The sequence below is a fragment of the Lissotriton vulgaris genome, chromosome 12 (assembly GCF_964263255.1).
Source record: "Lissotriton vulgaris chromosome 12, aLisVul1.2, whole genome shotgun sequence".
Classification (NCBI taxonomy): domain Eukaryota; kingdom Metazoa; phylum Chordata; class Amphibia; order Caudata; family Salamandridae; genus Lissotriton; species Lissotriton vulgaris.
Window position 1 is genome coordinate 782,236,557 of NC_141700.1, and position 17,192 is coordinate 782,253,748.

A 17,192-nucleotide genomic window follows, 5' to 3' on the forward strand; every position below is an offset into this window, starting at 1 on the left:
ATGATATATGTACATACATATATGTGGAGCTAGATATATGTGATTTCCATATATATTTTTATATTATTTCCGGGGTCCCCGCACGTGGGCAGGAAGGTTCAGTGCTTATGACTTTGATGAGGATACCCCTGGAAGAGAACTAGGATTACAGGTACGTAACTTATCCGTCACCACTGATGCAGGGGAAGCCTACTCTAAACGATGGAAGGAGCACCCATCGGGTAAATCGTGTTTGTGGAGCAGGTCACGAGTGAAGAAAACTTCAAGATGTCTTGTCCTCTCTGATTGAAACACAGCCTGTAGAGGAACGATCATTTTGTGTGGCTTTGTACATTTGATCTCCAAATGGACACCAATCGAAATTAAAACACACAACAAACACCACATAATAAATCGATATTCCACACTTGATGGTATGCCTTGGCTCCTAGATTAGAACGATGCGTTTGACTTTAACCGGTTGGGAGTTTCCTGCCTAGGGGTGCAATTAAATAGACCTGAGCACCTGAACTGTGATAGTGCCACTACCTTAGCAAATCATCTCAAAGCATTAAGCGAGTGGACAGTAGCCACAGTATCATATTGTGGAGCATCTTCCATGGACTGGGAGATTGAGTAGAGTGGAAGTAAAGCATCAAAGCAATGCAGAGATATCACGGTCATGGCGGGTGGGTCATTATAGTAAGGTAATCACTTATGAGATGTCCTTATTTCCATCTAAACAGTCATGTTTCATCACTAAATCATTTGTACAGACCAGATTCCTAATGTGTGTGCATTCTGGTATATACTGACACAATGATTCCTCTGGATTAAGAGGCACAGACTATAGCTCTTGGTGAAGTACCACTGCTTTGCTACCCGGATATGTGAACACATTGAATTTGTATTTTAAAAGGAGGGTCTTATAGTTGAAGACAAGCAACAACTATATATTGACTAGGTTCTTCTCATGTCTGATCTCCTTACGTGCTTTGTGTTCTAGCTGGGCATACACCAGTTCTGTATTCCTCCCTAGTGTGTCTGTGTACATCCATTGGAAAGGCAGGGAGGAATTCTCTTGTGGGCGACCACACCCTGTATATACTGATGTTTTCTTTGCTCTGCATGTAGACATGCTTTGCTCTTGATTGATTTATTGAAAATGCCCTTTTCATTGCAGCTGGCAGCCCGAGCGACAGATCCCATTCAGTGATGTGCGGTTGCCTCCTCCAGCAGATTACAATAAAGATGTCACAGAGGGCGATGAGGTTGAGGTAAGAGACAAATCCAACTTGAATATGTTAACTGCTGAGAATGCTAGGTCGTCCTTAAAGGCGCTCAAATATACAACAATAAAAGCCTTTTAATTCACTGGAGAAACCCCCTTAGGATCACATCAGACTTCTAGCCAGCCTAAGATACCAAGAATATTCTGCTTGCGCCTTCAGTTAAACTCTTCCCTGAAGTTACTGAGGACCTGTGAGATTTTCATAAAAAAGATATGTGCCTGTTTGAAGCATTGCTGCTTTGTTGTCTAGGGGGACTAGCCTTTTCCTGGTCTTCTAATAAGTTGATACTGGTGATCTTTTAACTCTCTTACTTACATAAATGAAATGGTTATATTATTGTCTTTGAAATTAGCGCTGCTCTAAGAGCATGCCAAAGTCCACTCAACAGCAACAGTGGGAGTTAAGGGCTCTGGAAGTGAATGGGTGCTGATAGAGACACCTGGCAGGCAAGGTAATGGTACATGCTGGGCTGGGATAAACATGGTGATAAGCATTAAATCTTATTTGGTATTGGCTTGGGGAATTCACTGGACACTTTCAGGATTTATCTAGCTACTCGCAGCAGTAATCAGGCACACTTGGAAGTTAATTAAGTAATGCACTACGTAGTATGCAGGGAAAAGTTTTTTTTAAACGTTATCATTTTCCACAAGGAGAGCATTGACAGCGAGAATTGCAAAATTATACACCAGATAGCAAGTGGTGTTACATCCGTTTGATACAGAGTTGATTGCAACATGTATAAGAGCATTAATAAAAGTCACAACAGTAGAGATCGCAAGAGGATAGAAACATTTTGAAGTAAGGTGACATTGTAAAAGATATAATCATTGAGATTGGTCATGACTAGTGGGATAAGAGGGACAGTGTGGGGTGAGTGGGGGGTCCTGGCTCTAGGCGTTCGGTTCCAGAGAGAGTAGATCGGCATGAAGAGGCTGCCAAATATCTTTTAGTCTATCGGGGTGGGGAGGGTTGTAAAGTGCTGTATACCTCACTCGTCATATGGCAGTATGTCATGCTGTCTAGCCAGGCCTTAACAGTGGGGTGGATACTCCTGCCCCTGTGCAGTGCTGTCTCTCTCTTCGCCAGTAGTAAAGCTATAGTGGTGGATCTGCAGGCACTCGATGGGACGTCAGCCACACAGTCCATAATCCCACCGAAGGGTACGGCTCTAGAGTCAATCGAGATAATGTGGGAAAGGGTGCTAAACCCATCAGTCCAAATTGTGGTGATATGAGGACTGGTATACATTAGGGGGGAAAGTCTGCCTCTGGAAATACGCATTTAGGGCCTAAAGAGGACATAGAAGGGTCGAGCTTGGCCAGACCAGCTGGGGTTGTGTAGGATCTGTGCAGAAACTGAAAGTGGAGACTTTTTTGACAATGGTTGGGTGATACCAGTTTAGTCTGTGCACAGCTGTAGGACCAGTATTTGTTAAAGATAGGATGGCCCAATTGAGGTTCCCATCTCATCCCAACCTTGCTGTCACCTGTACATTTGAGGGCCATGCAGGCACAATAAAGTTTAGCGACCATTTGATTTCCCTCCGTGTCTGTTATTAACATTGTCACAGGGGTGAAATAGTCAGGAGCCAGGGGGTGAGAAGGGAAGCAGGAGCGCAGTGTCCCCTGCACTCGACGAAGTATAAATTTGTCTATATAGGTGGCATTAGTGAACCTAGTATCTTCATGGGAAAGTCCATGCCCCTCTGTTAACAAGTCACCTAACGTGTGAAGTTCATCTCATGTCAATGTATGTTGGACAATGTCTTTCAAGTATTAAAGGTAGCCACGGATTTTGTGAGAGTAAGCACAGGGGACAACAAAGTTGTTGCCCAGAATCCTTCTGAGTTTCCTCCAGACCAAACATGTGGTAGACAATATCTGAATATGAAAGCAGGTCTAACTTGAGGCCCTGTAGTAATCGAGCTGTTAGTGTAGTGTCACCCATCCAATCACGCTCTGGTTTAGCGTTGGGCAAGCAAGCATCTGGGTGGTACTAATAGCAAGCAAACTGGGCCTGAGCCACCAGGAAATGTCTAGAAATCAGGGACTGCAAACCCTCCCGATCATAGAGCAGGTTAAGTGTCCCAGTTGATTCAGGGCCAGCGACCAGCCCAAATCATTTTCAAATGTAGACTATGCAATGTGAGGGAAATAAAGAGTTAGTCAATGGTATGGGAATAATTAAAAATACAACAAGCGAGGGAATTCAACCATTTTAATAACTGAAATCCAGCCGTAGTTGAGCTGGACCTCTTGTTCTTTGTCCCTATATAGAATTCTACCCGCATACTTGGCTGAGTATTCACACCATTTAAGAGGGTATTCACAGGGTGAGGGTTTTGTGGCTTCCGTGAGGGGGAATAGTTCTGATTTCACACAGTTAGTATGTATACTGGCCACAGAATCTAATAATTTCTCACACTAAGGGAGCCAGGTTGTCTGAGGGGTGCAGAATAAATAGCAGAATGTCAATCAATCATGTACTTGTTGAGCGTGACCACTTACCTGTGAGTGTCTCACGGTGCTAGTCATCCACCTACATAGAAAGAAGCAACGGGTTAGATTTAAAATGGACACCGCTGTGTATGTGATTTTCTTGAAGTGTCCATGGGTATAATGAATAAAAGGGTTGACGGATCATCCCTACCTATTGCCTCTGTAGAGGATGAAAGGCTCGGATAAAGAGCCATTCACCTGTATGCGAGCTACTGTGTTAAGCTTGGTCAGGAAATTTCCCCCAGGGAACACCAGTCTCTGTAATGTTGCATGGAGAAAAGGACACTCCAAAGAATCAACGGCCTTCTCTGCATCAAGAAGGCAGATGGCAGCAGGTACATCTGTCGAAACCCTGTTTAGGACAGAGAGCACTGTGCTCAAATTGAGGGAGGTGGACCTAGGGGGGACAAATCTGGGTTAAATGGGTGAAATTATCTAGTCCAACAATAAGGACAGTCTGTTGGCAACTGCCTTGGTAACCGTGATTAAGAGTGAAGTACTCAGTGATAGCCAATTTCAAAGTTTCCCTGAAGCCTGGGTGTAGTGAAGGAACTCTCTTCAATATCACCAACACGCCTTGTTGGGTTTCTGAGTCATCTTTATTAGCCACAGTCTTCTCCATAGTCAGCCGGCAACTGACACCTCTGGAACATACAACTCAACCTTCCCCACACATTCCAAAGTTACAGAACTTGGAATGTGGAACAATGAAAGATCTGTTTGCAATGTGGCCTTCATGTCTGCAATAGCCGCCAGCACTTTGGCCAAGTGCGAGTGTATTAAGTCTTCCTCAATGACTGGTTCCTGCTCTTAAGACCCTGATAGGGGTAAGGAGACCTCCCCCATCTCTTTACTCCTCAATTTCCCCATATTCTCCGTTGGCTTTGCTCAGGGGGTACAGGTCAATCTGGTCAATCCCAGCTACCAGTGAAAGGCTACGAAACAATCTTCAAAGCCCCCTCAAAACTCTGTGTTCGAGGCATATGAGTTGCAGATTACACACTGTGCATAGATGGCCACCTAGTTTTGGGCCCGGCTGTTTGCAGTTCGTTTTTGTCCTGGAAAGTCTTTGGAAGTCATGGGATAGGTGACTCCTCCTTTGGATCATACTGCGCATGGGCATCGGCTCCATCCCCAGATTGTTTTTTTCTCGCCACCGTGCTCGGATGTGTTTCCTGCGCTCCGTGTTGGAACCGATTTCCTTCAGCGCGCAATCACCACAACTTCATCGATATCGCTTTGAACGCGTTTCCAGTCGACGCTAATCTTCAATTCCAAAGTCTTAGATTCCGGTCGTCTACGAAGGCCTTCGGGCCCACCTAGGCCTCGACTCGCAGCTCATGGAAAGGACGCCATTTAAAGTGTCTATGTGGGTCGAAGTTTCCCCACACAGATCTACATGAGGTGTGTAATACCAGAGCATGAGGCCAGAGACTGTTCGGCTTGTGCCTCTTTCCGCTCCAAGAAGACCATCCGGGACTGACGAGCTCGAAGAACAATGGCTCGCTCGTCAGCTTCGATACCAGACGACATCTTCCAAGAATGCGTCGACGTCCCAGAACAGGAGCAAGAACACGGAATCGACAGCAACTCCGAGGCCGAAGATTCAGAAGTCTAGGACATCACTCCGGCACAAAAGGTCGTTAGTAAGGACCCCGACCCGTCCTCAACACCTTCCAAAAAGGCTTCGGTCACACCCTCTCCTTCGGGCTCGGGTGCACACCGAGACACTGCTTCCCATGCCCAGACTTCGAGCTCGGCAAAGAAGTCTACCAAGCCTTCAGGCGACTCTGGCTCAAGTCAGCCTGCCTCCGGTGCCGGTGCACACCAACCGGCACCGAAAAAGACACCATCTTCTTCCGCCACGCCGGCACCTAAACACTCGGCGCCGAAAACTGGTGCACCCTCCTCGGCACCGAAACCACACTCGGCCGACTCCCATGCTTCGAAATCGTCGTAAAAACCCTCGAGTCGAAAAAACATTCGGACCCGTGAAAACCATTGGAGCCGAAAAAACCATCGGAGCCGAAAAAGACTCCAACGGCTAAAGACACTGTCCAACAACAAATTTCAAAGCCGAAAGATGCTCAAACATAGTCACCAAAGGATCTATTTCATCCAGACCCTGCACAAAAGACTAGTAAAAGATCCAAAGACTGGTCGACTAGCTCTAAGTTCTAAAAAAACAACCATTGGACACGCCTACACCTGCTCCTCATCCTAAAAAGGACATTGCAACCTCTCCTCTAAGAATACCTTCTCCTCTTCCTCCCTCTCCTCTTCCTCATATACCCTCACTGCCTCCTCCCTGGCCACATCACTCCCCTATACCAGATGATGATAACCGGGATGACACCTCTAATGACACAGGGGGTGGTGCAGATAGTGAGCCACCAGATCCTTCTAGTCCTCCAGGCTCACTTGACCCTTGGGATGATTATAGCACCCCAGACATCCCTAATGTCCCTGAAGACGACCAATATCCCACTAGGCCTTCCCTACCAGAAGACACTATGGGGTTTAATCAACTAGTACAAAGGGCTGCACAATACCTTGGGGTAGACCTAAATACTGACCCCTTAGACGAAGACTTCCTAATGGATACCTTTGACAACGCACAAAGATCCACGCCAATTTTACCCATGTTTAAAGGTGTTATTAAGCACGCTTCAGAAGTCTTCAAAGACCCAGTGAGAGCTCGATTCATTAATCCACGAATCGAGAAGAAATATAAAGCTGCCCCTTCAGATCCAGTCTACATTAAAGGGCCTGCACCATTAGACGCCCTTGTAGTATCTAATGCACGCAAGATAGCAAATTTGCAAACATCAGGCGAAGCTCCTCCACAAAATAAAGAGTCTAAGTTCCTTGATGCATCAGGTAAAAGAACTGCGTCAAGAGCAAACATGTGCCAACACCCAAGCATTATTAGCAAGATACGACAGGGCACATTATGATGAATTAGAATCTTTAATGCAGCTCCTCCCTGACAAATACAAAACCATGGCAAATGAGCTTATACAAGAGGGTAAACAAATCACAAATACCTCTGTTCGTTCTGCACTAGATGCATCAGACACTGCATCAAGGGCAATCAACACCAGTGTCCTATTTCGTAGACACGCTTGGCTACGCATCTCAAGGTTTAGGCCTGAAGTACACAGTGCCATACTCAACCAACCTTTTGATGAGCAACACTTATTTGGGCCTACTGTGGATGTATTCCTTGAAAAAATGAAAAAAGATAAGGACACAGCCAAATCTATGGGAGCCTTGCAGTCGCAAGCTCCCAGACGCTCCTTTTGCCGCTCATCTTACAGAGGCACCAACAGGGGATACTCTTCAGACAGCCCCTTAACTTCCTATAAAGTCCCCACACAATCCACCTATAGTAAGGGCTACAAAAGAGGCGGTTACCGTGGTAACAACAATAAAGGCAGAGGCAAAACAAACCACTCCCGCTCTGCCTCCACCTCCACCCCTGCCCAATGACTTCCCTCCCCTTCCCCACCATATTCCACTCCAGTCGGGGGAAGGCTACAAGAATACCTGCCAGCCTGGACAAACATCACATCAGACAGGTGGGTGCAGCAAATAATTCAGTCAGGTTACTGTCTAGAACTAACATCTACTCCCCAAACATACCACCCATACAGCGTCCAATGTCACAAGAACACTTGATACTGCTCAGACAAGAGGTAATATCCCTCCTTCAGAAAAATGCAATAGAATTAGTTCCACTGCATCAACAAAACAGAGCAGTGTACTCCCTGTACTTTCTAATTCCAAAGAAGGACGGAACTCTAAGGCCTATTCTAGACCTCAGATCTTTAAACCTGTACATACAATCAGACCACTTTCATATGGCCACACTCCAGCAGGTCCTTCCTCTAGTGTTACAAAACGACTTCCTTGCCACTATAGATCCCTATCCACACAGCGCACAGAAAGTACCTCAGATTTGTGCTAGACGGTCAGCACCATCAATTCAAAGTACTCCCGTCGGAGTGACAACAGCGCCTAGGGTGTTTACCAAATACCTAGCAGTAGTAGCAGCACACCTAAGAAGACCGCACATTCACGTCTTCCCATATCTAGACGACTGGGTCATAAATGCCAGCTCATACAGACAGTGTGTACAACACACTCGCACCACTATACAACTACTGCACAACCTGGGCTTCACAGTAAACCACACCAAATCCCATCTGCAACCATCCCATGTACAACAATATCTCGGTGCCACAATAAACACCGAATTAGCACTAGCTTATCCTTCTCCCCCCCCAGGATAACAAGTGTACAAACTCTTCTAACAAAATTCCAACCGCAACACTCCCTTCCAGTTCGAGTGATCATGCAACTCATAGGAATGATGGCATCTTGCATATTCATAGTACCTCATGCAAACCTACAAATGGGTCCACTTCAGGAGTGCTTAGCACGTCAATGGAACCAGGCTATGGTCAATTAACAGACCTAGTGTTGGTAGACAGTCAGACTCATCGCTCTCTGCAATGGTGGAACACCAAAAACCTTTCCAAGGGCCGACCGTTCCTAGAGCCAGTTTATCAAATAGTCATGACAGCGGACGCATCGCTCTCCGGCTAGGGAGCTCACCTACTGCATCACACCATGCAAGGCAAGTGGACACCGCAACAAAAGTTACTCCACAAGATGTAACTTGGCATACACGTCTATTAGACTGCACCTTACTTCCATTGCAGCATACTTACAAAATAGACAGCATCTATCACTCTTTAGAGTACCTGCCATAAAGGCTTTTATGGCGAGCCTCAAAAGAATAATTCCACCCAGAACACCACCTTCATCGGTGTGGAATTTAAACATTGTTCTCTCATGGCTAATGGGACCTCCCTTTGAACCATTACATAAATGTGAACTGCAATTCCTAACTTGGAAAGTAGCTTTCCTATTAGCTATTACTTCTCTCAGAAGAGTTAGTGAACTACAAGCATTCACCATTCAAGAACCCTTTCTGCAAATGCACCATAATAAAGTGGTTCTCCGTACTAATCCTAATTTCTTTCCAAAAGTCATTTCAACCTTCCATCTAAATCAATCTGTTGAGCTGCCCCTATTTTTCGCGCAGCCACAACAGTCGCAGAAAGAGCTCTTCACACCGTAGATGTTAAAAAAGCATTGCTTTACTACATTGAAAGGACACAAACTTTTCGTAAAACAAAACAACTTTGTCTTTTTCACCACCACATAAAGGTAACCCCATATCAAAATCTGGGATAGCTAGGTGGATTGTCAAATGCATACAAATTTGTTACCACAAAGCTAAACGTACCTTATCTATTCTTCCTAAAGCCCATTCTACTATAAAAATAGGGGCTTTAATGGCATTTTTAGGGAACATTCCCCTAGACAACATATGCAAAGCAACTACATGGTCTACACCGCACACATTCACAAAACACTATTGTGTAGATGTGCAAACTAAACAACAAGCTACTGTGGGCCAAGCTGTACTAAAAACCCTGCTTCAAAGTACTGTAGCAGATACTGGTGGTCGCCGCTAAATGTGGGTACTGCTATACAATCTATGCACAGTGTGTAATCTGCAGCTCATATGCCTCGAACGGAAAATGCTACTTACCAGTATGGATCTGTTCTTGGCATGTAGAGCTGCAGAGGTGCTCACGCCCACCCGCCTCCCCGGCTACCTTTATCTGTTCCAGTATTATCTTAATTAGATCCAAATTACATGGACATCCTTACTTTTCTTGAAAAACTCCATTACTTCCCTAATGGCGACAAACAATCTGGGGATGGAGCCGATGCTCATGCGCAGTATGATCCAAAGGAGGAGTCACTTATCCCGTGGCTTCCAAAGACCTTCCAGGACAAAAACAAACTGCAAACATCCGGGCCCAACACTAGGTGGCCATCTATGCACAGTGTGTAACTCTGCAGCTCTACATGCAAAGAACAGATGCATACTGGTAAGTAGCATTTTCCTTCCAGTATTTCGGTTGCAATCTCGCATTCCCGTTTCCAATTGTCGGGGCGATGGGCCGCTCCTGCCAGCAATCCGCCGTGCACCATGCAAAAGTGATACAGTGATCTATCCCTAATCACCTTTCTCTGCCATTCATCACATTGCAAAGTTTGGGCTGGTAGTCTCCGTGGTCTATGAATTTTTGCAATTCAGGATACCTTTCAGATATTGCATCTCCGTCCCAATGTGCTTGCCACGCCACTCTGTTCCATCCTATGAACCCCACCCATGCTTCTGGGCAATCCTTCAGTTCTAAGACATCGCGCCCTCTCCATGTGACCAGTTCGATTTTAGGATCAAGTTGTGTCATGCCCATCAGTACTTCTGGTTCTCGGGTGGTCACCAGTTACAATCGCCATATACTGTAAACACAGAGGCTCTCCAGACTCTGGTCGTTCTTGGACTCTCAATATTAGTGTCTACGTGCTTTCGGCACCTCACCAGAGGTCTCCCGCTCTGGCGGGACGCTACCAGCTCTTCCCTCGTACTCCCAGGCCAGGTAAGGATGTCCCTCCACGGGCAAGTTATGCTGGAACCAAGTCAGCTTGGGGCAACCACTGCTCCCTTCTCTGAGAGCATCTAGACACTCCCAGATCTCCTGGCTGTTCGCCACTCCTACTCAGTATTACATTTTCAGTTAGTCGTCGGCCCTACTTCTACCAGTCGCATCAGGGAGTCGCCACCCCCCACTGCACCAGACGTGCATCGTCTGGACCATGACCCGGACCCCCATTGCTGCTGGCTCATTACTGCTCTCCGTATTCTGGACCCCGCTCTTGTGGGGCTGTCAATGCAAACTCTGCCAGCCTGCCATTGTCAGTAGTAGATCCCGGTGTCTCCTTTGGTCTCCGGCACTAGGGAGGCAATAGGCCCCAGGGACTCCCCGTCCTTCTGTATAATTGAGCTGGGAGGTCACTCTCCACAGCCGCAGAAAGGGCTCTGCAAGTGTTTTTCTCTGGCCCGTGTCTGAGGGCCTACGCCCAGCACCGGTGCTGCCTCATTCCTGTTCTCTAAGATCGGCCTTCCCCGGCCAAGTTCTGATCGCAACAGCGGTCTGAGGGCCCCAGGGTACGGTCCGCTCTTCCCTGGATGTTGTTGCAGCCCCTATATCAGGCTGATTTGTCAGGATATTTGCTGGGCCAGAGCAAAGCGATCGGCTGACGCCTCGATCTCTTGGCCACACCACCCATTAGGTGTAGAGATTTGTATACCATGACAGCAATTTGCGGATTATGTCCTCTTTAGTGGTAACCTGGACACACCCATCCAGGTGGAGTTCAGTGATGCATTCTGGGCCTTGGATGGGGTGCAGGTACAGGGCCAGAGTCTGGTCAAGGCGTCCTCCCGCCCCTTACGTGTGGACCACTGAGTTTTTACCTAGAAAGGATGTTTACCTTTCAGCCATGTCCTGGAATTCAGCTACTAGAATGAACGTCTATGGAGGGAAGCTAACCAAGGGTCTTGGCCCTGTCTGTCAGTGAGCTAGGCCTCTATATGCGCCAGACTGTTACAGATGTCTCAGAGGACCCCTACGTATTTCGAAATACAAATTCCACATATGTATGCCTTGAAAACATCCCAAAATGTAGCTTGGCTGTAAACAAATCCAGAGTTGAGCTCAAAATATTCAAGAATGGAGTCCCGAATGGAAAACTGTGTCCAAAAGTTCTATCCACCAGCACCACCATCGCCCCAACCCTCCTCTGTAGGGGATATCAAGCACTAGCTTTACTGGGACATGATCTGATAATGTACGTGGTAGGAGCGATGTCTTTGAGCCATGGACTGGCGATCGTGAATGTGCCAGTAGTCTATCCACGGCCATACCGCATGAGAGCTAAATAAAGTGTATCCCGGCCTGGTCAAGTGGCGGAGACGCCATGCATCTCAAGAGTGTGTGTATAGGAAAGTGCCCCTTTTTGCATGGTTTCTCCTTAAGATACCTGATGCCAACTTGACTGAGTGTGTGCTGGGATCCTGCTAACCAGTGTTCTTTCCCAAAACTGTACCTTGTACCCACAGTTGGAAGACCTCTAGGCCACATGTCTGTCCCTTGTAAAAGGTGTGCCTGTTACCAAGGGCCTTGTGACCAGAGAAGGCCTCTGAGGGCTCTAGCATGTACTGTGCCACTCCCAGAGACCCCTCACCAAAACACCCCACCCTGCCTTGGCAGACTGTGTTTTGGTGCAGACCAAACTGAAGTGCCAGCCTTTCTCCTGCTCTGAAACCTCTACAACCTGAAACAGGCGTGTTCTGCAGCCTCCAAGAATCACGAAGATCTGCCCTGCCTTCCTAAAGAAGTCTGATATCCTGTGGACACAGGGTATGTCCAACACCAAGCCAGGTCTCCAGATCTAGCAGTATCTGCAAGTCCTAACCACTCTGCACCAAACACCCACGGCCCGAGTCAGAGTGGCTCAATACCCCAGCGTGGTCCCACCGGCGATCCTGACCTGTGTTCCAGCGTTGGGAGACCTACACCGACCTTCTCCTAGACGCCTGCAGCCTCATGCTGAAGGGTCCCCGTGACCGGAACCGGTGAGATACCTGACATGAAAGTACCCCTGCAGCCACAGCTCCTGAGGTGCCCGACTGACGGCATCTTGGTGTCCATCAACTCTTCAAATTCAGCCTCCAGTCATTGGTTCCCTTTATTCAGTCTTCTGGCTCCAGCCTGCAGTCCGTATCCGCGACCAACATCCTCCATAAGAAAGCATTGGGCTCCCAACACCTCCTGAGCACTCAGCACTCTGCCGCCCCTGCGCTGCTGGTGGTGTGGACTTGGTGCCAGTCTGGGACCCCGTTTTCCCTTACCTTAAACCCAAGGAGTTTGATTCTCGAGACCGAGTGACCCCCAACCGAAGTGCTCCCTAGTCCCATTGGCTAACATTGGCACCGTGTACTCTGCACCTGGCCGCCCTAGTGGCGCTGGTGGGTCCCCTTGAGTGCCAACCTGAACCTTACGGAGCCTTGGTTCTGCCCTTCAAAACTCCACTCCTGAAACAGTTTACTCACCTCACTCAACGGTGGGTTTTCTCTGAAAATTCTTCTAAGTTGTGAATTGTCTTGTACTGCAACAAAAGTAACTTAGTGCATTCTCGTTGCTTAGACTGTGTTAGGAGTGGTTTTCATTCCAAACTAGAAAAGTAATCTAAAAGTACTCTAAATTTAATTTCAAGTGTTTTTGAACAGTTTACCTATTGTTTTCTCAACTGCAAAAGTAATTAAATGTTCCTTCCAAACCAGGATTCACTGTCTTTTGAAAAATAACACTGTATAATCTTGGTTCTAGAAATAAACCAACAAAATAACTTTTTATACAAACAATTGGCTTGGATTGGGTCTTTGAGTATGTGACATTTCTTGCCTGAGCTTGTACAGCAAATGTTTAATACCCACTGATAAGCCTGACTGCTCAACCACACTACCACAAAAGAGAGAAAGGTATTATCTACTTTAGCCTCCGCTATACGTCTGGGGATTCACTGGACTCTGTGTACACTATACCTTACTTTGGTGTAGTATGTAGACAGCCAGCTTCCTACAGTGTGTATCAGTGGTATCACTTAGGAAGCGCAGCGCACGCGGCTTACCACCAGAATGCATGCTGGTAGTGTTGAGCAATGGGTTAAATATCAGATTGAGATCCCCCAGCCAGCAATATATCTGTATCAAATTGCCCTCACATGCTCGACAATTCCTGGAAAAAGGAGAGGTCGTTTATGTTGGGGTCATAGACATTCCGTAGAAGGACTCGCTGTCCCATCAGTGTGCTGGCCACGAAGACATAACTGCAGTTCTTTGCAGCAACAGTGGGATGATGGCTGAAGGGGAAATGTTTATGGATGAGTATGCGTGCACCGCAGGATTACGAACTATAACTGGCAAAGAATTTATGGGGCCCTCGGGACACTGCAAAAATAGGGGATGATTGTGGAGGGAGGTGTCTCTTGCAAAAAAGCGATATTTACACCATGTCTAGTGAGGTATGACAATACCTGTTTGCCTTTCTGAGGTTTAAGGTTGCAGATATTCCACATCAAAAATGTGAGTTCCGCCAGCTTTTTTCTACCCCATGCATCAATATAGAAAAAAAAGTCATGTCATGTAAGCAGTCGTTTGCTTAAGGCAAATGGTGGTCCTGCCCAACATGTTAAGGATACAAAAAGAAAACCGAAAACCATACTCACATAAACCATCAAAAACCACTCCCAACCACATCGGGCAGTAATGACCTAGCGTACTATGGAGAACTCCTTGGAGAGCGAGCAATACTGTGGCAAACAAAGCCCTAATCTCAGAGCAAAACCTGTGGAGGGTGCATACCTTTGGGTTATAAGAGAAAGGTTACTTAAAGATGCAAGTGAGAAGGATCATTAACGAGTAATCAGCCAGCGGCACAAAAGGTGAATGGTGGTGGTGGTAGTAGTAGAGCAGGCAGGAAGCAAACCAGTCTGGCCGGAAGTGATCTGCACTTGCATAGATGTGGAGATCCGTAGGTGAGCGCTCTGGGGTGGTGCAGGTGACGAGGGTTTGAGGTCCAGCTGTCTGCAGAAGGTCCGCGCCTATGCTGGAGCCACCTGCAGCCTCACTGGGTTCTGCATGCCATATTAAGCCACTATTTGCAGGGCCGGGCTTTAGCATCATTAAACTTTTGCCACGGTCCTGTATGGCAAGTGTGAAGTCAGGGTAAAAGGAATTTGTGGCGCCCTGATACTGCAATGAACAGTGCTCCCGGGCAGCCGAAGCAGTGTCTCGATCCCTGTAAATAAGGAAGCGTGGGACAATGGTGTGTAGGGGAGCCACCTGTAGGGGGCGGGGTCCCAGTGATTTTTTTATTTTTTTTTGGGCTCTTTCTATCACAAAAGAGGATGTGAAGTGTTGGGTACCAAATAGGTCAGTGAGTAGTCACTTCACAAAGGGCTCAGGGTGCCCCATGTCTGTAGATTCTGAAAGTCCCACTATGCGAACGTTATTCCGGTCTTCATTTTTTGTAGCCACGATTTCAGGAGCCGCTCTTTATCCGCTCGCTGTGTCGGGGAGACCGCACCATCCTCCAGACCAGAGACATTCCTTCACCACGTCCAGGCACGTGCCATGGCACTCCAAACATTCCGACGTGGTCCACTCATGCAGCTAGGGTGTCGAAACGGGCGACGATGGTCCAAAATCCCACTCAAAACTCCCCCATAATAGCTGCGGAACCCCTGGTGGATCAGTGAGTAGAGTTGCGCCAGGATAGTCCGCCGCATCAGATAGGGATTCAGACCTTCCGGTCACCTTGGTGTTGTCAAAAGTAAACTTGTGCTGTTAGTGGCCCCCGGGCCCCCTTAACTGTAGCGATCACTCCACTAGGTGCGCAGCATTGATGGCAAAGTCAGGAGATGTAACCGCTGCATAAGTGTAAATGGAGTATTTGTGGGAGAAGGGGTACCTCATTTCCTGATGGCCGAAGCAAGGGTCAGACTGCGCTTTATTCTGCAGATGTCAGCGAGGGGGGATTCAGGTAGAGGGACTACATGCAGAGAACACTGGTAGTTGCTGGGACCAGGGTTGAATAGATCAAACGCGACCCAGCTCCTCACACATCGTTTAAATTGTGTGCTGGGGGCATTGGGGGAGAAGGAAAGCAAGGAGGAGTAGATGACTTGACAGGAAGGGTAGGGATCTCACAGCAGGGAAGTAGTTGCTAGTGGAGACCTCGAGGCGCAGAGCCCAAACAGAAAGTTCAGAGGCTTCCCAGTAGTGTGGCAGCAGCAAAGCAATGTATAGCAGCAGGCCCATGGGCTAAAGGAAGGCCAAAAAGGGGGTGGCAGTGTACTTGCAGGCAGAATCCTCCTGATGATCCAGGGCCAATGCTGAGGAGATTCTGACGGACCATATCTTTGGAAACTTTCTTTCCTTTGCAAGTGTTAATTTAGTTAGGAAAGCATCTTCCAGGAAGGTCACAGAATTGTCTTGTTGGTTCACCTATCCTGTTTCATGGTCTTCTTTAGAGCTTCAGCTACATCTGAGGGACTCTGGCTGGTGCGGGCATTGTGGGTGATACTGGACTAGTAGCCATAAAGTGGCAGTATCCAAACCCCTGTGTGGTCCTACTTGAAGTCTTTTTGTGACCTCTTACAGTTGGAAAATCACAGTTAAGAGACTTATTCTTCACTCCATGCCGCAGAAGAACTTGCTTTAAGGGAATCTTACTGATTTCTGGGTTTCTGCTTTGTGCTGTACCTCATCCCACAAGAGGAATCCATCAGCAGTGCTGAAGCAGCTACTTATGTCCCAGACGTTGGATCTTTTCCTTTATTGCTTCACTGCTACGTTCCACATTTCACACAGTCTAGCTAGTCGTCCTGCTTTTAGTAACCTACCTCCTGTTTTTGTGTACTTATTCTGTTCTCCATGCGGTCATGCATACACTGGAAGGCCAAATAACTTCAAGCTATAGAACAGCTGAATGGACAACACTCCACCAAAATGGGGCTTCTCTACACAGTACTTCCTACCCATTTAACTGCCCAGCCACAGATAACTTCCCCCACATCATGCCTTCTGGCAAACAGGGAGATTGGATGTGTTCGCTGGATCTGCAAGATGCATACTTTCATGTCCCGGTCAGTCCTCATCACAGAAAGTTCCTATGGTTTCTGGTGGGATCGTCCCATTATCGGTTCAAAGTGCTGCCCTTCGGGTTGAAATCAGCTCCCCGATTGTTCACAAAGTGCATGGCAGTAGTGACAGCCGCTCTACGAGGCATCTTTGTGTACCCCTATCTGGACGACTGGCTTCTGAAAGGTCCCTCCCCCCAAAGCGTGAGGAATAATTTCCAACCGTCTCCATGTCAACTTTAAAAAATCGACTCAGCAACCCACACAGAGAATTCATTATCTGGGTGCGACAGTAGACTCCGCAATAGGAAAAGTGTTTCCTTCGGAGGAGAGACTGTTATCTATAGCACTAAAAATCAAGCCAACTTTAAGCACCAACTTTCTGCCGGTCCGTCAGATTGCATCTCTCCTAGGGTCGATAGCATCCTGCATTTTGTCTTGTCCCCAATGCCAGGCTGAGAATGAGTCCTTTACAACAGGATCTGGAGGACAAATGGGATCAAAGAACAGTACAACTGTCAGAAGCAGCCAGAGCATCAATCCCATGGTGGAGCAGCAGGAGAATCAACTGGTAGGGATTCCATTCCATCGGGCACCTCCCTCCCAATCATTGATCACGGATGCCTCCCTTCAGAGTTTGGGAGCTCACACGGGGCCCTTCCAGACTCCAGGTCGATGGTCATTAAAAGAGCAGTTGTACCACATCAACATGCTGCAGCTGAGGGCTGTGCATCTGGCTCTCAAGGCTTTCCTCCCTTTGATTCAGACCGACTCCATTTTAGTACAG

The 17,192-nt window shown here is 47.3% G+C and overlaps 1 protein-coding gene across 4 annotated transcripts in view; it reads left to right on the plus strand.

The window, feature by feature from the left end:
- The window catches only part of FXR2 (FMR1 autosomal homolog 2), a 395,300-nt gene that overhangs the window by 123,703 nt on the left and 254,405 nt on the right, over window positions 1-17,192 (plus strand). For all 4 annotated transcript variants that reach the window (XM_086946152.1, XM_086946153.1, XM_086946154.1 and 1 more), the window contains exon 3: window positions 1,163-1,256. In XM_086946152.1, the coding sequence (XP_086802278.1) occupies window positions 1,163-1,256 (94 nt within the window). The remainder of the gene's footprint in view (window positions 1-1,162; window positions 1,257-17,192) is intronic.